Source organism: Desmodus rotundus, chromosome 2, assembly GCF_022682495.2.
Source record: "Desmodus rotundus isolate HL8 chromosome 2, HLdesRot8A.1, whole genome shotgun sequence".
NCBI lineage: Eukaryota > Metazoa > Chordata > Mammalia > Chiroptera > Phyllostomidae > Desmodus > Desmodus rotundus.
In genome coordinates, this window is record NC_071388.1 from 2,429,137 (window position 1) to 2,451,922 (window position 22,786).

The window sequence follows — 22,786 nt, forward strand, 5'->3', positions numbered from 1 at the left end:
TTAAAAAATCTTCCAAATGAAATGTTTCAGTCGGTGTGGGGCCCACTGTCCTAAATGTAAAAATACAACCTATTCCAACTAATTTGTATGAAAACTTTTGGCAGCAGGAAATGGAATTTGAACAAGAACCTTAAGTCCAAGAGTCCTTAGAAAATCTTTTGATGAGTATGATTTAGTAACTGCAACCAGGAATTTCCCTTTGCCACTTGGATACACATGTTCTCCTGGGGTATTTTTCCATCCATGACATCGATGAAGCAAAGCACTGACAACCTCGGAATCAAACCAAAGAATCACAGAATCGCTCAGCGATCTCCCAGTTTGCCACTGGGTAGATTTACCAATCACTGCTCCCTTAGAATGGGTGCATTCCATGGCACGCAAATGATACCTCAAAGCTGTTTATAAGGCACGTTGAATCGCGTTTGTTCTCTCCAAATATCCCCTCTGCCGTGTGATCGATCATTAACAGTGTTAGGTGTTACATTTAACAGCTAAGCATGTAATTGCTTATTTCACCTCTCACCGTTTGTACATTTCATCTGCTTATTTTCATAATGCCCATAATCTATTAACGTCTGTAAGTAACCATCTGAATGGCGGACTCAAGTTGCTCCTGATAAGGGTCGGCGGTCCCCAAGCCTGGGGCCCTCCGTTTGCCTCTCGGCCGGGCCCGCCCCGAAAACGAGCGCTGGGCTGGCGGCGTTCTGCGCCCAGCCAGCGGCCCGGTCCGCCCGCAGATTCCGCCCTCCCGCCTCTCCACAGCCCCAGGCTCCCGGACACCGCTGTCCCGGGCCCCCAGTCGACGAGCAGGGCGGGGATCCGCGGGGAGGGAGGGAGGAATTCAGGGTCGCGAGGCCTGCGCAGGAGCACTGCAAACGTGCTCGGTCGCTGCCAGAATCCAGGGCTCCCGTTAGGCGCGGCTTTTGGAGATGAGGGTGGACCCGGAGTGGGCCGTCAACGCCCGGAAAGAGGGCGTGTGAGGAGGCGGGGCGAGGAGGGGGCGGGGCGGCCCGACACTCTCCGCGGTCGGCGCCGTCCAGGCGGCAGGCACCGACCCCCGCGGCACTGTTGCGGAATGGCGCATGCGCAGAGGGCTGCGCGTGCGCAGGGGCTGGGGAAGGGCAGCGCGACTGTGGGGCGGGGCGTGCGCTGGGCTGCGCTCCGCCCGGGCGCTCCGGGCTCACGGTGGGTGTCGCCGCACTGCCGGGATGGCACCGGATGCGACTGGGAGGGTTGGCGGCGGGCCGCGGAGGATGATCACCGTCCTGGGCGTGACGACCCTGGTTCTGGTCGCTGGGCCGCCGCGGGTGTTCTCCGCAGCCGCACGTGAGAGACGGGGGTCCGCGCGCAGTCTCCGGGCTGGGCTGCGGCGAGGCTGGAAGCCACGGCCCCGGGACGCGGGTGGCACGGGGCGGACGTCCTTCTGGGAGACCTCTGGTTATCCGTAGCCCCAGAGCACGGATTGAAACCGACTTGGTTTGGGAAATCAAACTGGAGGAAGCGGTGTGGAAGTTCCGTCCATCGCTTCCCTGGCGGCGAGCGCCCCGGTGTCCCGGCCCTTCGCCCCCGCAGCGCTGGGGCGAGAGCCTTCGGGTCGAGCTTGTTTTCTTGGTGGAAAATCGGGGAGCCCGGATGGACAGTTTAATTTAAAGCGTGAGCCACGAACGGTGCCTCTGCCCCCCGAAAACCCGTTTCCTCCGTTTAGTAAACAATTCGTCCCAAGTGGGAAGGAGATCAGATTCCGGGAGTTTCCGTGTCCTCAGCATTCCTAGAATCTAATAAAAAGTAGTAACAAAGGACAACTACACGGCCGGAATACAAAGGCTGGAGCCACCTGGCTCTTTTGCTTCCCTTCTTACTACTTAGCGGGGACAGCAGCTGCCGTTGCTGATTTTGCAGTAGGGCGGGGGGAGGGGGGGTTCCCAAAGAGAAAAGGCCTGGCAACCTAAGGCAGGTACCCAGGGGTCCGGACGGCCGTCTAGGGGATTCAAATACTTAACGGTTGTCTTAGAAGCCCACCCCGCAATGTGGTACCTGGTGTTCTGTTTCTCAAGCCTTGCCACCGATATGGCATACAGTACAGTATGCGGGTGGTGATGGGCTCGCGGGTGCCCCGCGGTCATTTATTTGAAGTCTTTGGTTCATGAAAATTTGCATTAAACTGGTGTTTGCTTTAACATAAAAAGACTTTCCCCAGAGTTTTTGCATAAAACTAACATTCCAGGAGGTTGTGCGTTAAGACTGTAACTGAAAAATAAATATGTTTTAAAAGATCCTAATTTTAATCTAAGAGCCGCTAAAAGTAAATTTTATGCACAGGTAGTATTTATTGTGCTCTTAACTGTCATGTGTGCCGGGCACCACTCTAAGTGATTTTCAGCCTTGTGCTACAAGAACTGGCACAACGGGCCGTGCCCGACACGCAGTCAGGGGCACTTGACCTCTCTTCCCTTAGACGGTAGAGGAAAAAATGACCACAGCCAGCACAATACCTGTCCCGTGTAAATGAATCAAAATTATACCCTTTTTTGGGGGGGGGGTCAGATCGGCCCAAAATGCAATACATTTTCTGTGTGCCACAGAAACTTAGTAACTAGTTTATGTGTGCCGCAAGATGGAAAAGGTTGAAAATCACTGTTTGAAATGTATGACTCCCTCGGCTTTCAAAGCAACCTCTAGGCATTATTGTCCTCGTTCTCACTATGAGCGAAGTAAGGCCCTGAGAGACTGAGTGACCCGCCCCGTTGTAGCGTGTCCATAACTCTTCCTTCTTGTTACTTTCACAGGGGGAGCACATCTGAAACCCCCTCACAGTGTGGAAGTCTCCATCACTGACGACACCTTCATCCTGCAGTGGGCCAGCGGCGGTGACCCTGGTGGCAATGTGACTTTCTCGGCAGATTACCAAACGTACGTACGTGACTCTGCTGACCCCGTGGCTGGAATCATCTGAAACATTTTTATAATTCTAGCACCATCATTTTTTTTCAGGTTGGAGTAACATTTGGTTTGTTTGTTTTTTAAAGGAATTTCATGTATACGTGCTATTTGTAACTTCTTTCGGCAGAGAGTCAGTCGACTTTGGGCATTGACACCAAAGAGATGCTGGGGATGGCCGGCAGGCGGCTCAGTGGCCCACAGCTGGATCTTTTGTTATGGATGCTCCGCCAGCTTCAACTAGAAACTGGAGTGTAGCAGGCACTAGAGGAGGAGGGGAGAAGCCAGGGAGGCCCATCCCCAGTCCTGGGCCCCGGGCCAGGGCAGCAAGTCTCCTGCGGACAGGACTCACTCTTACCTGCACTGTCTACAGCGTCTGCATTCTAGCTGCAGTGCATAAGCCCCTGTGTGTCCACAGCCCCCAATGTGGGGTTTCAGGGCCCGCTCCCCAGTGCAGACTCACCATTCTATGGCACCTGGCTGGGGGGCGAGGCAGGCAGGGCTCGCAGAAGGAGGGATTCCAGGAGGACGCAGCTCAGGAAGCCCAGTGCTTTGCTTGGGGTGCTGGGCCTGTGTGCGCCCCTGCTCCCTGTCCTAGAGGGAGCCCGCGGTCCACAGCCAGGACACAGGAGTGGGCAGAACCAGGACCCCACCCCTTCACCCACCGCCAGGCCACTCCTCTTCTGCTGTTACTGTCAGGGACTGTGACACCCTGTGAGCGCGAGCGCGCGCGCGTGTGTGTGTGTGTGTGTGTGTGTGTGCAGGCACACATACATTGACAGACAGTTTTTCTCAGAATTGATACTACGGGGTGGGCAAAAGTAGGTTTACAGTTGTGTGCCCATGAATCAGGGTTTATTCCTGCATGATTATTCATTAATTACTGTATTGTTTCCCAAACAAACAACTGTAAGCCTGCTTTTGCTCACCCCATGTAAGAATTTTTATCTCTAGGGGGTTTCTTTAAATTTAACGTTGCCATCTGTTACCAGCTGTGTTCTTTGCCTCCGTTCAGAATTTTCTTACCAGACGACTGTGTGGGAGGCAAAGGCGGCTTCCGGCGCTTTTACTGAGAGTGGCCCGCATCCTGAGGACAGCCCGGGCTGCGCTCTGGGGCTCCTTCCTCACCCGGGGGCTGCTCCCTCATGTTCCTTTGTGCCCACTGCCCTTCACCCCATTCCCCCGGACCTCTAGGTGCAGGGTGTTGCGGCTTCCTCTGCCGCCCTCTGCCAGCTCTGGAAGCAGCTGCCTGGGGGGAAAACGTGCCAGCCTGCATGTTTGGGGAGCTCGTGGAGCGTGCTGCTGCTCAAGTGTGAAGCCATCCTTTGCCCGTTATGCTGTCCTCCGGTTTCCTTGTCTGTCACCTAAGTAAAGAGAAAAACTATGAGCATATATATACTTTAGCATCCAAAACAGATGCTTTTGAGGGTGAAAAGAGGCATGTAACTTTGCAGAAGCTGGAACGACAGGCTCAGACAGGGACTGTCCAGGCAAACTGGGCTGGGACACCCCAATAATACAGTGTCTGACTAAGCAGGTTGTCGTGAGTGCTGAGCACTTGCCAGAAAGCGCTCGGGATGGCGGCGGGGCAGAGGCGGTCTGCTGGCACGTCGCTCATGGCGGCAGCCGGCGGAGGTTTCCTGGAGAGTGCGGTGTTTCTCAGAACAGAGAACACAGGTCACTGTTGACAAGTGACAGACCCTCGAAGAAGCTGCTAGGACCCAGTGCCTGTGGGACTCACACAGGCTCAGACGGCAGTGCCTGTGACCTCTCCCCAAAATCCGTTAGGGAGCCAGCGGCGGGCAGTGTTGGTTCTTGCCTCCGGCAGCGCCAACTGCCTATCACGCAGGAAGTTTCCCGTTGACATCAGAGTGTTCGGGTAAATGGACCACGGTGCATGACCGCATTTGCATCTCCTTATTTTATCTTGGCCCCCTGTGCCCGCGATCGAAAGAGGCCTACGTGCCTTTTCCCTGTCCAGGATGGTATTGCCTCCTCCTTTCTCTGGAATTGTATTTTCTAATAAGTGACATCTGAGGAGAGCACAAGTATCAGAAAAAGCCTGGGTTTGGAGGTGCGGGGGCACCTTTCTGGAATGTTGATGTTGCGTGCAGGCGCCACGGAGCCCGCCCAGCCTACTCTCAGAGCCCAGACAGGTGCTGTCGAAGAGGGCCCGGCCGGGAAGGAAGTGTGCCGTGTGCTAGTGTGTGCTTGTGGCCATTTTAAAAAATGTTTCCCTTTGGAAAATAAGGTAGACTTGTATTTGTGTCAGCACCACGATTACTTGGAAATGCTCCCTAGTTTCTGTTGTCATAAAACATCTTTGAAGTGAGTTCTGCAGTATCACAAAAACAAAGTCAGCGAATGCCAGGGCTCTGAATTCAGCTGGACAGAACTGCCTTCCCACAGGCCAGCTTCTCCACCTCCAGGTGGGCGGGGCTTCGTAGGCAACGTTTTGGAATCTCCTGTTTGCTCTCTGCCCCTCATCCTCACTCCAGAGTCCTTTTCCCTTTGCGGCAGCAGGTCCTCTCTGGTGTGGACGTGGGGTGGCCATCGAGTTCTTCTCGTGCCCGGAGAACCTCACGTTAGTAGTCACTGATGCTTTTTGATTGATTTGGTCCACGTTGAAGAATGCATGAGTGCATGTTATTTTAAGTGCTTTGCTTCTGGTGATGTGACGGGAAGAAGGAAGGAGATCAGCAGGAGGGAGGGATGTTTCGGTTTTGAGGGGGAGAGGAAATTCTCAAACCGTGTCAATTCTGAGGCCTTCCTTGGGGCCAGTCCCTCTGTTCACAGGAGGAGGCCAGGAGGGAACCCTGAGGCCCAGCTCCCTGATTTTCAGGAAGGCAGAGAAAATCCAGAAATACAGCTAGCCAGCCAGAGGTCACCCAGCCAAGCCTACTCTCACTCTGAAATCTGATGAACGCAACCCCCACAAAATGATAGAACTGCCAAGTAACTATGTCAGGATGAACCCTTTCTATGCGCGATAACGTGGTATATTGTACAGCGTTGAAAAAGTGGCAGGTACACACTAAAATGTCAACAGCACGGTAACTCGAGTAGAAGAAATAACCCAGGTTTATAATGTTAGTAACGGAGAACTTATTCGACACTCTTTCGTATGTATCCATTTGCTCATCCACTCATTCATTCGCTTTTTTATTTTAAAGGCTCACGATGAGTAATTGGATGAAATTGCCTGGGTGTCAGTATATTGCCAGTACCAACTGTGACTTCTCTTCACTCAAGATAAGTGTTTATGACGAAGTTAAATTGCGTGTAAGAGCGGAAGAAGGAAACAGCACTTCTCCGTGGCGTGAGCTCGGCCCATTCATACCATATGAGGAAGGTGAGAAAAAGCTGCTGGCTGAGTCACGTCGTCTGTTAAATGTCGCCCGGACAGCTTCCCAAGGCCAGTGGTGTCCCACCTCAAACCTCTCTCGCTCCTGCCCCCGCCCGAGTTGTCTGCCTCCCCCCAGTGGTGGCTCTCAAGGCATGTCTCCCCCCTTCGGGAGCCTGTCCGGGCCGACCAGTTCCGTCAGAACCAGAAGGCTCATTTTTGTTTGCCTTCGCCAGCCTCTCTCGAGCGCCCTCGGGCGTTTTCTGAAGCTGTGGGCTGTGGGCGAAGCGGGTGTGAGGCAGGCAGGCCGTCTGTATAAGCTGCACAGGAAGGAGACTCGAACAAAATGGGGAACAGCACGCTCTTGCAGAGTGTTTGGTTGGTTTGTGGAAGTGCAGGGTTTTTTTCATAACAAATATTTGTTATAGTGTCATTATATTTAATGAATTGAATGTTTTAAATTTTTGTCACTTTCAATGTTTAATGTGCTAAACACCAGAGGACGTAACCCGATGAAGAAAAGCTCTCAGGCCCTCGGTTCCTTTAAAAGGACCCTGAGACCCGAGCCTTTGGGAGCTGCTGTCCCCACGGAGCCCACACCGGTGTCTGCCCTGCTTTGCTCTGCCTCCTCCTCCCGCACACCGTTGCCCTCTCCGTCCGAGCTGCTCCTCGGGGTCTGTTTCTCTGTGGCATCAATGTGATCACCACTCCCTCTTGAAACGCTTGCGTCTCTGGCCCCCCAGGGGCGAGGCCCTCTCTGCCTGTCCTGCTCCTCAGTCACCCCTGTGCCTGCTATTCCTCACCCAGACCGCTGCAGGGCTCCGAGACGAGCCTCCTCTCTGCTCTCGCCCCACGGGTGATGGACGGCCTCTATGCCATCTGTGCTCGGACTCCCAGAAGGCCCGCGAGCCCCACTCCATCCATGTACCTTGGACTTGTCTCTCCCGCTCTCCAGTCAGCATCTCTGCTCAGGTGTCCCAGGTCATCTCCACTCTCCCCTCTCAGCTGGCTGGTCTGTGGCTTTGCCCGCCCCTGGTGACTCATCACCCGTTCCTCTGCTCAGGCCCAGAGTTCGGAGTCGTCTCCGACTTCTCCTGTTCTCCTGACTCCCTGTGTTCTGCTCCGTGGGCAGCACCTCCCGGATTGTGGGCCTGTCCCTCCACTCAAGCTGCAGGCTCTCCCCAGGCCACTGTCCCTGGTGCTGGAGCCCTCGCTGCAGCAGCTGCATCTGGCTGCCCTTTGTCCTCAGACAATGGCCAGGACGCTCCAACACAGACGTCAGCCAGACAGTGGCCCTCCACCAGCCACAGCCCCCAGTTCTGTAGTCCCTGGCTGCTGGCTGCCATCAGCCTTCCCCGCCCACCACTCAGCCTCCTGAGGGTGGTTGGCCCCGCCCCCAGCAGGGCCTGGGATCCACTCTCTCCCTGGAGAGCAGAGCCCAGGGGCCTTCCCTGACTAATGTGCCTGCCCCAGCTCTCGTTCCATTCTCTGTCGCTCCATGTCACCTCCGGTGCTGAGAGCACCAGGACGTGTATGTGTTTGAAGGGTTTTTGCTGCATCCCCGTGAAAGCGTGAGCTCCAGAGGCACGGTCTCTGGCTGCCGTGCCAGGCACACGTGAAGCGGTCACAGCTACTTGTTCGGTGACTGGGCATTGTGTGGGAGAGGTTAGATAGTGAATGTTTTGATTTTTACAGCTCGAATTGGCCCTCCAAAGGTGCACTTAGAAGCTGAAGACAAGGCGATAATAATAACCATCTCCCCTCCTGGAGGAAAAGACAGTCTCATGTGGGCCATGGACAAGTCCAGGTTTAAGTACAGCATAGTCTCCTGGAGGAGCCCCTCAGGTGCACAAGTAAGCATGTTTCCGTCTTTGACTCATGTGCGAGAGACGACGTGAGTTAATTCTAAAACTTGACCCTGTACTCTTAAAAAACAGACTTCTATCTTCTTTTGTCACAGGTACCCAGGGAAACTCCGTATCCCAGATACCTAATGAGTAACCTCTCACCCGAGACTACTTACTGCGTGAAAGTGAAGGCGAGACTCTACCTGCGGAGGAGACCTGCGGTGGAGAGCCCCGTGTACTGTGTGAACACCACAGGTAAGCGGGGCACTTGGCTTCAGGCTCAACACAGACAGGTTGGCAGCCTGTCAGTTTTGGCGTTTCCCTGTAGTTGCTGAAATGTATATGATGGTTTAATAAGCATTAAAACAAAAGCACTTACATAAGCAAAAACCTTTGTTCAGTATCCACAAAAAGGGGGAGGGAGTTGCTGGAAGAACAGTGAGACTTCCAAAAGCTCTACCTTTATAAAGAAAACGCCAGCGTCCAAGCAGGTGCAGTGATCGGCAACACCCTTGCCAACAGTTTAGGTCAAAGGTAAGAGCTTAGATTTGTGTATTTTACTTACCCATGTGACACGCCTTGTTTTTGCAGCCAGACCTAGGGAAGGCTGCCGAGTGACGTTCCCTCTGCGGCCTCCTGCCCCAGCCCCGTGCGTCAGAGAGAAGCAGCTTGGGGCCTCCTGTCAGACTTTTCCACAGCTAAGCTCAGCACGCACGTAGACGTGCAGCCGTTTTGTTCTCTGGTTTAAATTTAGAAAACGGTCCTACTAGGTGGAGTTTGCAGCTTCTTATCTCACCTGATATATCCACCATCTCTTTCAGCGTCAGTGCCCCCGCCGGTGCCCCGTGCTCTTTTCCATGGCCGCAGGGAGGCCGTGGTCCGCTCGCCCCTGCTGTTCAGGGTCGCGCGCTGCTCGTCGCTCTAAAGTGTGCTCCCCCTGTGTCCTTTGCCTTCTAGTCGAGAGTGTGGACAAACTGCCTGCGCCAGAGAACGTACGAGTCAGTGGGGAAGAGCAGGCCTACGTCCTTCAGTGGAACCACACACTCGAGAACGCGACTTTCCAAGCACAGTGGCTCTAGTGAGTTCCAGTCCGCACGCACCCTTTGACGTAATGGTTTATTTGGCCAGGGTCATCTGCTGCTTCTCATGGGACCCGACTCCTGCCACCGGGCTGACTCCCATGAGCTGGCTGCGCTGTGGGGACAGGACGCCTCATTCTCGCCCTGGCTCTGCTGGGACCTCCTGGACGACGCTGAGCCAGTCACTGAGCCTCCTGGGCCTGAGTTTCTGCCTCTGAAAGGCGGGTGTGTGCTCACAAATGCGGTGTCCTTCCCCGTCCTTTTCCTCAGGAAGGCATGGTTCTGGTGGTGGGCCGGCTCCTCCCTCTGAGTGCCTGGCGTGGACCCTGCTCTTTCCTGCAGCACGCAGCCCCGCGAGGCCTGTGTGGCCCTGGGAGCAGCCTGTTCGGGTCGGCCTCCCCCTTTCCTTTACCAGTCCAGTGGTTTTGAGAGATTTTTAGTGGGCACCTGAGTGGAGATTGTAGAAGGCTGGGAAGAGCCGTGTTCTGCGTGGTTGAATGGAGACCAGAAAGCTATGGGTGGAGTCGGACCCACGCAGCGGGAGGGAATTGCACACAGTTCTGCTGATGGAAACTAGGGGATGAATGGAGAGGGGGAGGAGAAGAGGGAAATTGGGGTGGGCGGGGAGGGCAACGTCCAGGGCAGAGGAGTAGAGGAACAAGGGCAGGTCCAGGTGAGGCAGGAAGGAAGAGGAGAAGACTAGGAGCAGGAGAGGTGAGGGAGGAGGAGGCGGGCACGGCCGAGACGGACTTCTCTCGGTCTGAGGCGTCAGCCTGGGGCCGAGAGCAGGTGTGTGCTGGAGAGGCACTGGGAGTGTGCGTGCCACTCCATGCTTGCGTGACCTCACAGACCTGTCAGGACTCTGCCGCAGTCTTCTGGGAATGCTTCGCTTGCAGAAGTTTGTCCAGGAACGGGCACAGACAGCAGAGGGCCAGGGGCTTCTGAAGACTGCTCTCCAAGTTTCTTGTGTGTACTTGGCACTGTGTATGAAGCACTGAAGGGGTTGTAAAGGTCCAGGAGAATAAAACAGGTGGTCCTAGAAACCCAAGCAGTTAGCTGGCATTGCCTAGCGAAGTGCTGTTTAGGACTGAGGAACGGAATGCAAACTATAAGGCAGTGGAAATTAAAAATACAGAGGCGGTGGGTCTGGAGAGTCCTGAGGAGCCTTTTGGCAGGAGCTGATGGTTGAATGAGGCACAAAGAGTGGACAGAGGAGGGTGCCCTGGGCCGGGCTGTAGCCGACAGGGAGGTCGGGGTAGGGGAAACATACGAGAAGATGGGGTGGAGAGAGGTACTGGTTTCCTGTTGCTCGGTAACAAACTGCCGTGAGCTCAGCAGCTTTAAAAACGTCATCTGCTGTCTCTGGGGGAGTCCTGGCCAGGAGCCCAGGCGGGCTGTGCCAGTCCTCCACCCCGTGTCTCACAAGGCGGCAGTCCAGGCCTGGGCAGGGCTGCAGTCGCCTCCAAGGCGCGGTGCCCTCTCCTGCGCTCCTGTGGTTGCTGGCAGGAGGCATGTTTCAGCTGCAGAACTCACGGTGCCCTGCTTCTTGGAGCTCCTCACAAGACAGCTGATGATGGTCCATGTGGACCTTCTTTTGGATTCACTCCAAGTCCCTGACTTGCGACCTTAACCTCATTTGTAAATTCTCTCTCCCTCTGCTGTATTGATGTGACCTCGTCAGGGGTCGTGAGCCCTGCCTACACCCAGGGCCCACGTGTACACCAGGGTGCAGGCTTCTTGGGGCCCCCGTGAGGGCGGAACGTCACCACCCCGGTCGTGGAGACCCGCTCCAGGGGCAGCGGGTCCTTGGGGCCAGCAGGGCAGTGAGGGAGGGGCTGTGTCTAGCAAGCAGCCCGCAGCGTTCCTGGGGACCCATGGCTCAGATCTGAGCACCTCTAGCACATCAGCACCCTGTCAGCCTCCCGGCCAAGGTCTCCAGTTTTCTGTCCAGTCTCTGGGTCACCGGTTTCCTGAGAGGGTGGGGCTCCAAGCCATGACAGGCCAGCCCCTACCAGGGTGTGGAGCCTGCTACAGGTACTCGATAAAATGAACGTATTTGGAGCTTAAGAAAAAAAAACTTTTTTTTGTCTCCAAAGTGCCTTTTTGAAAAAGACTGAAAACTACGAGGCAGAGTGGGCCCAGGTCCCGAACTGTGAGAACGTCAGAGCTGCATGGTGTGTGGTCCCTCGGAACGCCTTCGGGAAAGGAATCTACTTTCTCCGAGTGCGGGCCTCCCAGGGGAACCGCACGTCTCCGTGGTCCGAAGAGACGGAGTTCGACACCGACAGCCAGAGTAAGCCGGCGCTTTCCGCTTCAGGTCACACGTCTCCGGCGTGGTGCGGTTCTCAGCCTGTCTCTCCAGCCTGAGTTAACGTGGCACCTTCCCGCGTGTCTTCTAGCTGTCATCCCCCCGCCTGTCATGGTCTTAAAAGCCGTTAACAACTCGCTGCGAGTCTACGTCGGCTCTCAGAGCAAGTCTGCGCACCAGCGTTACCCGCTAACCTACGAAATTATTTTTTGGGAAAAGACTTCGAATGCAGAGGTAAAAAGACTATGTAGTATGATTTTGTAATTTAGAGTTATGGTTGAGTGGGTAAAAAAAAAAGCCTAAAGTTTACATTTTAGGGAACTGTTTCGATTGCAGACTGTGTGGTTCCCGCCCACGTCTCCGAGCGCTGCAGGGCAGAGCTGTAATTCACCTGCCCCGGGCCCCAGGATGTTTGCAGAGCTCAGGCCCCCCCCCCCCCTGCCCCTTCGCAGCCAATCAGACTCTCTCAGGGTGGAGCTCAGGAATTGTGGTCACGTCCTTCCATGGGTCAGCCTGTTGTCTCTGGGCTGGGCTCGCCCTTTGCTGGGGGAGCTGTCTCCCACGCCGTGGGACGCCCAGCCACGTCTCTGGCCTCTGCGCTCCCTCTGTGTGCAGAGCTTCCTCCCAGTTGTGACAACCAAGATACCTCCAGGTGTTCCAGGTGCCGCCTGCGGACTGGGTGCCTCCAGCGGGGCCGTAGCAGTGGCCTGTGGCTCTAGGAGAACAGCTGCCTCCACGCCCCTCCTTGGCCCAGCGCGGTCTTACCCCTTCGTCTTCAGCCTCGCTGTGCGGGTGGCTCAGAAAAACCCATCTACAGAGGCTCCTGTGGGGCAGCCATGACAAAGGGCCGAGAACCACCAGCTGTGACACTAGAGTTCGACACCACCGGGCAGTCCGCAGCACTCCTGGACCGACCACCTTTTCCTGTGGGGTATAGTTAGGGGTTGGCCTTGAAAAGTCTCATGCCGCTGAATTGGTTAGTTCTGTCACTTCACTTTCTGTTGGAAATCTAAGGAAATGCCAAGTCGCTTGGCCACTCTCACTTTAACTGTCTGAACACACTGTAGCCACAGCACCACTTAGCCCAGGGATAGTTATGGGCAGTTGTCCCTCGTTCAGGAAAACCTAGATCTGCGTCTCAAGCTGCCAGGCCGTCCTGCCGCCTGTCTGCAGGAACGCGCTTTGCTCTCTGAGCCTGTTCCTCCTCTCGACGTGGTGGTGATCATAGAGGTTGACCTCTGGGAGATTGTTTGTAAGGGTTAAAGGAGGTAACAAATGAAGCGATGCCTAGCGCGCTGCTTGGTAAGGGGTAGAGAGTCAGTAACTTCCAGTCACCGTTCTGTCCTGTGCTGGGTCACGCGTCCGTGGCTGCGGCAACAATAGCAGCTCGTGTTTACTGAGTGCTTACTACCTGTCAGGTGTGCTCAGAAGGGTTCTGTGTGAATTGTCTCCATCACTCGTCACAGCAGCCCTGCCGGACGGAGTGACCAGTGAGATTCCCTTCAGTAAACACTTGGGATAAGCTTCCCTTGCAGCCTCCCTGGCGGGCGTCAGACAGGGGCATGTGAGAGGGTGTGCGAGCTTGGTGTGGCCAGCCCTCGTACGTGTGCCACACGTCCAGAGGAGCGTGTGCTCCGCACAGGCCCTCGTCCGAGGAGGACGGAGCCGACCGCGGAGCAGGCCCGGCCCTGATGCCCAGCCTGTGCCCGCAGGGACACTCACAAGCGAGGGAGACGGTGTGTTCTGAGCCAGGAAGGGTGGTGCCGCTTTGCACAGCTCTCTTTCTGCGCCCGGTTCACACTGGCGTGGCCGACTGGGACCGGGCTGCCTTGTCCTCTGCACTCCCGTCTGGGTGGGTCGGCCCCAGAGGCCAGACGACTCTCCCCAGGCTGCAGAGCAGTCAGGGGTCCCTTCTCTCCGCAGCTGGGGGCCAGAGCCCCTGCCCCACCCCCTCCGCCCCTCAGCAGAGGCTGCACAATGGCGATGGCCCCCATGCCCCAGTCGGCACGTTCTTAATAAAATGCGTCTGAGTTGCCCTAGAAATAATCGTGTTCCTTTTTGGCAGCAGCGTCTTTAACTTTCCGACTGGGTTATACTGTGTTGTCGAAAACAAATTTGCATTTCTCAAACATACCCCAACAGTGTTTGGGAGAGGCTGGTCTGAGATGGACCGTTTAAAGAATTCAGAAGGTAGCTGTTCCTTCTGTGGTTTCATAAGCGACTAAATTTCATCAGCGATGCACTTCTTTTTGTAGAGGAAGATTGTAGAGAAAAGGACCGACTTCGCTATTCCGAACCTGAAAGAGCTGACCGTTTACTGTGTCAAAGCCAGGGCACTCCTTCAGAGCAGGAAGTGGAACAACAGCAGCGAGTTCGGCGAGACCGTGTGCGAGAGGACCAAGCCAGGTCAGAGCCCTTGAGCGCGTCTCCCTGGGACGAGGGCCTAGATCCTCCCAGTAGCCCGCGTCCTCTACAGTCCAGCGCTTCATTTTCACTGCGGAAATGGAGAGGCGTGTTCTTCACGGACGCCGTGAATTAGAAGTAGGCCTTCGGGCTAAGTCTTTCAGTTTCAGAAATATTGTCAGAGTTCAGTTCCATTCAGTGGTTTTTGATTGCTTTATATTTCATCCAATAGCCATGTAATTAATTTCCTGTGATTATTACCCTTTAGCATTAAATAAGACTTAAGTTTTTTACATACTCCTTGACGTATTACGTAGAAATCAATTAGTTCCGTTGTGAATTTGGTTTTTCACGTGGGGCCGGGCTGATCCCGCTTTGTGTTTTAGCCCCTGGTGCAGGCACGCCGGGGCTGTGCCCTCCCGGGGAGGCCACTCGTGAAGAGCGCATGTCCAGCCAGCAGCAGGCGTGGGCTCAGCACTGCCACAGATATTTCTAAGGATGTTATTTAATAGATTTTCACTTAATAGAGCCCCTTTCACACGGCTACATTTCTCTCATACAACCTGTCGCTGCTTTTAACGCGTTTGCGGTCGAATCCTGTGTGGGTGCTAAGCATGGTGCACCTGTGTTTAGGGAAATCTCCCAGCACCTGGCTGGTGGCGGTCACCTGCGCCGTGTTTGCTGTCGCTGCCTCCCTGTGCGCCCTGCAGTGCCTCCGGAGACTGGTCGACTACGTGTTCTTCCCGAACCACACGCCACCCTCCGCCATCGACCAGGTGGGTGGCTCTTCCCCGTCAGCAGCGGGATTTTCCTTAAAACAAGGGGGACTGCATCAGATTGCTACAGAATAGATGAGCTCTCTTGCTGTTCAGAGAACAATACGGACTTCACCTTGTCAGTGAGGCCACTTTGGAGACAGTTGTTTAACGGGACATGGCAGGGGAGAGTAAGGTTTGTGTGTAGTCTCATATTTTTCTGGCAGTTTTACCCTGAAAGTCTTCATAGTCCCAGAAAGACCAGACACTGCCCTTGGGGCGGAAGCTGTGGTCCAGGGCCTGCTGGGGAGGGGCGCCCAGGAAGTGGAAGGACGAAATGCGCACTTCCTCCGTGGCCCCTGTGAGGTCAGGACAGTCTGGGAGAGCCCTGGGTGCGGAAGGCTCATGCCTGGATCTGCGGGCTTCACAGGCCTGTCCCAGATGTAGTGGAGAGCTCGAGCCCTGGGGCTGGAGAGACGTGAAGGAGAACCAGCCGGCTGGGGTGCGTCTCTGCGTGAGCTTTGCGGGCTCGAGCAGGCCTCCCGGGCTGTGTGGGGAGCCGGTGACACCTTCCCACAGCATCGTGAGCGACAGAAACAAGCCGGGGGGCTGAGCCCCGTAGAAATTCTCTGCACATGTTTTTCTCACCTGTCCTTGAGTTTTTCAAGTGATTTTGATATACTCTAATACTCATCGCGTTAAAGAAATTAAAACTAGCTGGGGACAACAGCTGTTCCTAGGTGAACAGGGAAAATTTATCATTTTTGTGCTTCTGGATCTTTGTGGACTGGGTATAAAATGTTTATGTTTCACAGCAAAACGCCCACAGTCCAGGGCGCTCACTGCCCATCCCCTGACCTCTCGGCGCTCTGCCCCTGCCAGCGTGGTGCACCCGCCGAGCAGGACACCGGGCCGCCCATGGCCTCGCTGAGCGGGGGTGGTCGGAGCGTGATGATGCAGGCGCTGTGCTCTGAGCGGACTTTTTAATACAAAATAAAAGCTACTAGAACTAGAAAATTGACTTTTATTACGTTTAGTGATCCATTTCTATTTTCTTTCTTTTTCAAATTAGTACGTCTCTGAACAGTCACTAAAGAACATACTGCTTTCCACCTCTGAGGAGCAAACTGAAAAGTGTTTTATAATTGAAAATATGGACACTGTCGCCACAGTGGAAGAAGCTAACCAAACGGGTGAAGGGCACAAAGCATACAGCTCCCAGACCAGTGAAGACTCGGGGAACTACTCCAACGAAGAGGAGAGCGGCGGCAGAGCGAACCACGACCTCGCGCAGGAGGACTGCTTGTGGCGGGAGTGAGCACTGACCCGTCGGGGGCGCAGCCGGCCCCGCCAGGAGCCTCGGCCCCTCCCCTCTCCCTGGTGCCTGACGGGAGGACATTTGCTTGTTGGAGAAGAAACATCTTCGTGTCGTGGGTCCTAAAAATGCAGGTGAGTGCTTAGCCTGTTTACAAAGCAAGTTGCAGGAATCTGGGGACAAGCCTTCCACGTGGCTTCGCACAGGGAACGTCTTCAAAGACCTGTCCCTTGGACCTGTCCCGGGCTTCGGGGCGTCTTGTGCGCCTGTCGGTTGACGCTGTCACGGTGCTGCTGGGTGCTGCTGCGTTGTCACTGGCGAATTCTCCATTCCGAGGACACAGCCCCTCGTGTCTCAGGAGATGTCTAGACATTCGGTCTTTTTTTCTGAAGAAGCGGACCCTAGCGAATTTCTTTAGAAACGCTGATGATCACTACCACTGAAAAGACTTTCTGGAAAAAAAGCTTGTCCGAGACAGCATCCTCAGGTGCCGGAAACGTGATACCTAATGTTTCCCAGAGGAATTGTGCCCGGTCCTCCGGAGAGCATGGGCTCCCGCATCACAGCTCCCTGAGCTTCCTCGGCTCAGGGCCAAACCAGGTCATCTCCGCAGTAGCTGAGATGCCTGATTCTGACCTTGTTAGAGCGACAGCGGCTGATCAGAATGTGCAGTGAGCAGAGTTGCAGAGACACGGAAAGCTCTCCAATTAGAGAAGTTACTCTGATATTTTAAGGAGTGGAGAGTGAAGAGGTCAGTGGCAGAGTCGGAGGAAGCCTTGGGGCTGCCACAGGCTGCGGGTGGGATGAACCAAGGAAATCTCGGACATGGCAGCTAGGAGGCGCCAGTGACTTTGGGCTCCTGAGACGTAGGAGCGCATCTCCAGGGTTGGAGACCCTCTGTGGTTGTCAAGGAACGGCACGTGGGCAGCGGCAGCGGCAGCAGCATGTGGGGCACCCTGGGCTTGCCGGCCTTGGGGGCAGGAGCACACAGCCTGCCCCATCTGCCGCGGCTCCACCAGGCGCTTGTCCTTGGGCCGACGGGCCTTTTCCTGAGACGCTGTGGACTTGGGGCGCCGGTGACCTGCCTCAAAATTACCACACCGGAGGCTCCCAGCGTGGCCAGGTGTAACCTAAGAGTTTATGCAAGAGATTTACATCGTTGCGGCTGCAGTAGTGCTATCGTTATTAGCACAGAAGGTAGATGAGTGTATTAGAGGCGTGCTCAGTGGCACGGTCTGCAGTCACACCTGCACGCACGCCCACGCGTGTGCCCGCCCGTGTGGCCCGTGGCCCGCTACAGGGCCACGAAGTACCAAGGCTGGGTTCTCATCAGAGCGTTAGAAACACCGTTCAGAACTTCGCAACCTACGAAAAGTTATTTCACGGATAGAATCGGAGTTGTGCGTCTTTCACTCGGCCTGTAATACTGAAAGAAGTGTCAGGCAGCGCCTGAGAATCAGAATGCTCGGAAGCTCCCCCTCCTACCCCCCTTGCACTGCACCGGTGACTGCCTGACACATCACGTGCTTGCTGTGTGGGGTCCAGCGGCCCCCACGAGCCCCGCGCTCCGGGAGAGCAGGCCTTTCCCATGTTTGCGGCGCGTCCCCGCGTCTGTCCCGGCGTGGAGCCCGACACTGTGAAGGTGTGCGGGGAACGGTGGTCACGTGTGCGAGATGCACGGTGTGATGTGAGTGAGCGTTTCCAACAGTGTCTGTGTGTCCCCTGACTTGTGGAAAGACGTACCGATGTTTTCACTATTTCCTTGTGAAAGCCTTTTGTACCGATAATTCCATCTGTGTTTTTGTCTTAAACCGTATTCCTGTAAGTAGTTTTTATGTTGATGTAATAAAACTGGGGGCCAAAAGTCTTCAACTTTGTTGTTCTGCTTGAACTTAGTAAACGTTTATGCACCAGAGGTGCTGCAGCCAGAACCTGCCCCAGGAGTTGATGGTCCAGGGGTGGGTCCCTGAGCCCAACGCCCCCCAGCCAGCATCACGCATCCCAAGGGGCCGCCCACTGCTGCCACCACTGTCCCACCACTTGTCCTAGACAAGGAGCTCCTCTGCACTCGCTTTTTCTCACAGCTCAAGGCGGGCCTGGTTGGAGCACAGTGTGCCTGCCCTGCTCTCTTGGCTGCCGCTGCTACGCTTCTCCAGGTTCTTTTTGGGATAAGCGCCTCCCAAGGGGACTCCTGGTCCCCGCAAATCTGCCTCCCTGCAGCTAAGCACTTGGCTGATGCTGAACACAGTTGGCATCTACCAGGAGCCCTTCTACCTTGGTGTTTTTGATAAGCTTTCTCATTTTCTTTCAAAATGGACAGGGAAGCAAATATTTAATAAATCCATCTCTGATGCCCAACAAAGTCCCTGGTCCCTAAATGTAGTGACAAGTACCAGCAACACGCAGTTTTTCTCACTGCTCTTTCCCTGGGGCTTAGGGGACCACAGAAGTCTAGGTCTGGGCCACAGGAAGGCGGGAGGGTGTTCGTGCTGGGCCGTGATTACTGACAGGAGACGGCATATCGTTGAGCGTACCTGAGAGAAAAGAGGCAAGAAGAGGAAGTTGGACATCTGTCGTGCCACGGAGGAGCTGCCCCTCCAGAAACGCAGGTTCTGGCAGAGAGCAGAGCGGGGGCGAAGGATCAGTAACTGCAGCCGAGGAGAAGTTGGTGGAGCAGATATGCTGACTCTGAAAGAAAAATGGTCTTGGGGAGCGGGAGGAAATAGAAAAGTAACACCTCGCAGTAGCTGATTTAAATTAAACATTTCTCTTCTCAGTGACTCTCCTGACCCTCACCCCCTGTCCTGAAACTTTCCTGAAGGAAGGGGCTGAGGGGAAAGGGAATGAATGAAAAAGAAGAACATTTTCCGATCTCTCCAAGAAAGATGGTCTATTTTCTCAAAAAATGATAGTCTTTACATATATAACAACGAGTATAGTACTTTTTTGGGATACTCAATTCTTGTCTATTCCCAGTTTTTATAATGCTTTTACTTGTAAAAAGGGGATTATGAATTTCATAGAATAAAAGCACACCATCCACCCTGAAGTCTCCCGCCGTCCACCTGTCTGCAGACGTTGGGCGGTGCTCTCCCCGGGAGAGATCTTGGCACACAGCACCCAAGCCACCCTTGCCGGCCAGCGCACCCTGCAAAAGCAAGCACTAGTTTTTGGGGACTCGCAGGGACACCCTGGGGCACTTAGTGAGTATTGGGTGGGGCCCTGCTGGTCTGACGGGCTCACCACTAGGGGGAGGCAATCACCCCGTCTAGATTCACAACCAGCAGGTTGTACAGAAATTGATCCGAGTGCCTGTCACAAGGCAGCCTGCGGACGCTGCTGGAGCCGAAGGCGAAGGCGAGCACACCATTTCGAGTTGCCAGATTTCGCCAAATAAAAAGCCAGGACACCCAGTTAAATTTGCATTTCGGGTGAACAATTCTTTGAGTGTAAGGGTGTCCCAAATACTGCATGAGGCATACGCTAAAATGTGTTTGTCATGCTGTGCTTTGAAAGCTCCGGCATTGCCCCCAGAACGAGATGACGATGTGATTTTAGTGTAAAAGCAAGCCCTTCCCTCCTCGCAATCTTCTGGATGATTTCTACCATATAAACATCTTTGTGCCCCACCTGTCACTCCAGATAAACTACAATAACCTTTTAGTCTACGTCCCTTGTAACACTGGAGACACCCTTATAGTAAAATATTGTTCATTTGTTTATCTGAAGTTCCCATGTGGCTGGGTGTCCTGTGTTTTCATGGCAAACCTGATGCCGTTAAGCTTCAAAAGGACAGTTAGCCCCCCCAACCCCCCACGCCAATATAAATAATGCTTTATAAAGAAATTTGTACCAGCTCCATTACACAGAACATGTTTTATTTACCACTTAAAACAATAGTTAAGCCCTGGCTGGTGTGGTTCAGTGGATTCAGTGCCACCCTGTGAACCAAAGGGTTGCTGGTTCAATTCCCAGTCAGGGCACATGCTTGGGTTGCAGACCAGGTCACCAGTGGGGGGGCACACGAGAGGCAACCACACACTGATGTTTCTCTCCCTTTTACCCTCTCTTTCCCTCTATAAAAATAAATAAAATCTTAAAAAAAAATAAAACAATAGTTAAGAGTTAATATTACAAACATTATATAGGGTTTGTAATAACCCTGTATTACAGTTGTTCCTATAACTGTAACAACTTATACAGTTACAAGTGGGTTTACAGTTCCTATGAAAAACAATGCACTAATTAATAAATAATAGTACAAGAATAAAGTCTGTGTTTCACGTACTCACAACTGTAACCTACTTTTGCCCCACCCTGTATTTCCAGAAAAATAAATTCTAATCTCATTCGTTCCCAAGGAGAAGGCTAGGGCGAAGTCTCCATCCTTGGCCACGCCCCACCTGGGGCAGATCACGTGTTGCTTCACTCCGCGGTACTTTCATGCTAGTGAGACCCGTTTGGGACTCCTAAGCGGGGAACCTGCAAGTCTGTAATATAGTAACTGTTAAGCCTCTTAAGCCTCTGTGGTTACTTTGTTAGAGTAGCAACAGAAAAGTGGTGTTGATGTTTATTACAGGGAAGAGCCCCTCAGCAGTTAGAAAGGAGCCCCACCCCCTGCTGACACCTCGAGTGTGCCTTTCTGGAAGCTCTCCGGAACCTCCGTTCTTTGACTTCTCCCTCGTCCCTTGGCTTGTGGCTCCACCCATCTTCAAACCAGCAACATCCTCAAAGGTCAAGTTCTTCTCACATGGCAATGCCCTGACCTGGGCCTACCCACAAACCTCGCGTGAGCTCTCTGCTTTAAGGTCAGCTGAGAAACAGACCTCAGTCCCGTAAGCTCCCCTAACTTCCCCTTTGCCGTCCAACCTGACACAGTCATGGGTTCCAGGGATTCCAGCATGGACATCTTTCCGAGGGAACATTTCTGCCCTGCACAGCACCTTACTCTCCACCCAAGGTGGTTCTGCTTCTCCCATGACTCCTACCTGAGAGATCTGCTCAGACCCAGGGACCAGCTTGTGTCAAGGGCGATGTGACAATGGGCACGTGGTCACGGGGTCCCATGGCCCTAGTGTGCCACGGCTGTGTGCCAAATGCTGCCGCTGAGGCACCAGCTGGACCGTGAGGGGTTGAGGTGCTGGGTTCCTGGTGGGTGGGGCCGAGGGGCGGGAGTCCACCAGCCTCCCTCACCACCACTCTCGGCGCCCCCTGAGGGGACTGCGTGTTAGGTCTGGCTGGACTTGAGGCCCTAGTTTCCTGAGGGGGTGCAGGGAGAGGGACAAGGGAGCACTTTGCAAAAGGGCCAGTAAGGGCTCCACTAAATCTAAGGCCTGGTTATTTTGAGGATGTTGTTACACCCTTACATCAATAGACCGGTTGTCAGAGGAAGGAGCCGTTCCACAGGCAGCAATAATTCCCTCTGATTACAGCGAGGAGATACAGTTACTTGTACACAAAGGTGGGCGGGAGGGGGGTGGGCCTGGTTACCTGGGGCACCTTGGGGTGCTTCGAGGCCAAGGGATGACTAGGAGTGGACGATCGCAAGAACAGAGCCTGACAAGACACAGTAAAGGGGGTGCTCGGGGGTAAAGACCCACCAGGCAAGCAACCCAGAATGGAAGTGCTGGCCGAGAGTCAGGAGAAAGGAGGAGGAGGAAGATGAGGGTGTGTTATGGCCTGGAGACCTTCTTCAGAAGGGGGGACTGTAGCTTGTAGCTGTCCAGCTAAGCTCCCTGTCATAACTGGTTTTCAGTTCTGGGTTAATTGGGACCGACCGTCACATGCGCACCAGCGGCAGCCTGGCGTGAATTAATGTGGCACACGCGTGTGTCTGAGACCTGCGGGAGTACACCATGGCAGAGGCCATGGTGTCTCCCGTATTTCCTTGGCATTTAATGTTTCCAAGCTCAGGGGACCTTCCAAATATCTGGCTTCCAAGGCCCGTTGTACCCAAGGATTGATGAGAGTTGGCATCTAGCATGTGGAGGCCAGAGATGCTGTGGAATACCCTACAATGCACAGGATGACAGAGAATGAATTTTAGGATCAGCTTTTCAATTCCTATCCCCCCAAAAAACCAGATGGGGTTTGATAGGGGTGGCATTGAACCTCTCTACACCAATTCGGGGGAATATTGCCGTATTAACAATATTACATCTTCCAGGCCATGAATAGGGGACATCTTTCCATTTATTTAGGTCTGCTTTAATTTGTTTCCCAGCTCTGGCTGGGGTGGCTCAGTGGCTTGAGCACAGGCCTGTGAACCAAAAGGTCACCAGTTCAATTCTCAGTCAGGGCACATGCCTGGGTTGTGAGCTAGGTCCTCAGTGGGGGGCACGTGAGAGGCAACTATATATTAATGTTTCTCTCCCTTTCTTTCTCCCTCCCGTCCCCTCTCTACAAATAAATAAATAAAATCATTTTTTAATTTCTTTCCATGACTTTTTGTTTTAGTGTATAAGCCTTGCTCTTCTTCTTTTGTTTAATTTATTCCTAAGTATTTTATTCTAGTTGATGCTATTAATAATGGAATTATTTTCTTAATTTACTCATCAAATTGTTTATTGCTAGTGTATAGAAACAATTTTTTTGTATATTTATCTTGTATCCTGCATCCTTACTGAACTCACTTATTAGCTCTTTTTTTGGTGTACTCCTTTGGGCTTTCTATACACACAATTATATCATCTGTAAATAGAGATAGTTTCACGTCTTCCTTTCCAACCTGGATGTCTTTTATCTGTTTTCCTTGCCTAATTGCTCCAACAAGAGCATCCAAAACAATGTTGAACAG

General features: G+C 53.8%; 1 protein-coding gene across 3 annotated transcripts; it reads left to right on the forward strand.

Moving 5' to 3' along the window:
- Positions 1-1,135: 1,135 nt before the first annotated feature.
- Positions 1,136-17,862, forward strand: IFNAR1 (interferon alpha and beta receptor subunit 1). Of its 3 annotated transcripts, none has more exons than XM_053916798.2 (11): positions 1,136-1,188; positions 2,790-2,913; positions 6,114-6,292; positions 7,979-8,136; positions 8,244-8,385; positions 9,088-9,208; positions 11,306-11,502; positions 11,609-11,751; positions 13,773-13,923; positions 14,554-14,696; positions 15,748-17,862. In XM_053916798.2, the coding sequence occupies exons 3-11, from the start codon at positions 6,121-6,123 to the stop codon at positions 15,991-15,993; spliced, it is 1,473 nt and encodes a 490-aa protein (XP_053772773.1). In that variant the 5' UTR covers positions 1,136-1,188; positions 2,790-2,913; positions 6,114-6,120; the 3' UTR covers positions 15,994-17,862. The 3 variants fall into 3 exon arrangements, with proteins under 3 accessions (XP_053772773.1, XP_053772769.1, XP_053772767.1); XM_053916794.2 differs by lacking the exon at positions 1,136-1,188 and adding an exon at positions 1,195-1,325; XM_053916792.2 differs by lacking the exon at positions 1,136-1,188 and adding an exon at positions 1,197-1,329.
- Positions 17,863-22,786: the final 4,924 nt, after the last annotated feature.

What these genes read in the sequence shown, in the direction of transcription:
- IFNAR1 (XM_053916792.2), top strand. Translation starts at nt 1,212, where the DNA reads ATGGCACCGGATGCGACTGGGAGGGTTGGCGGCGGGCCGCGGAGGATG. An exon ending in ATTCATACCATATGAGGAAG is followed by an intron (nt 6,293 to 7,978) that starts GTGAGAAAAAGC and finishes TGATTTTTACAG; the next exon opens with CTCGAATTGGCCCTCCAAAG. An exon ending in GTGCGAGAGGACCAAGCCAG is followed by an intron (nt 13,924 to 14,553) that starts GTCAGAGCCCTT and finishes ACCTGTGTTTAG; the next exon opens with GGAAATCTCCCAGCACCTGG.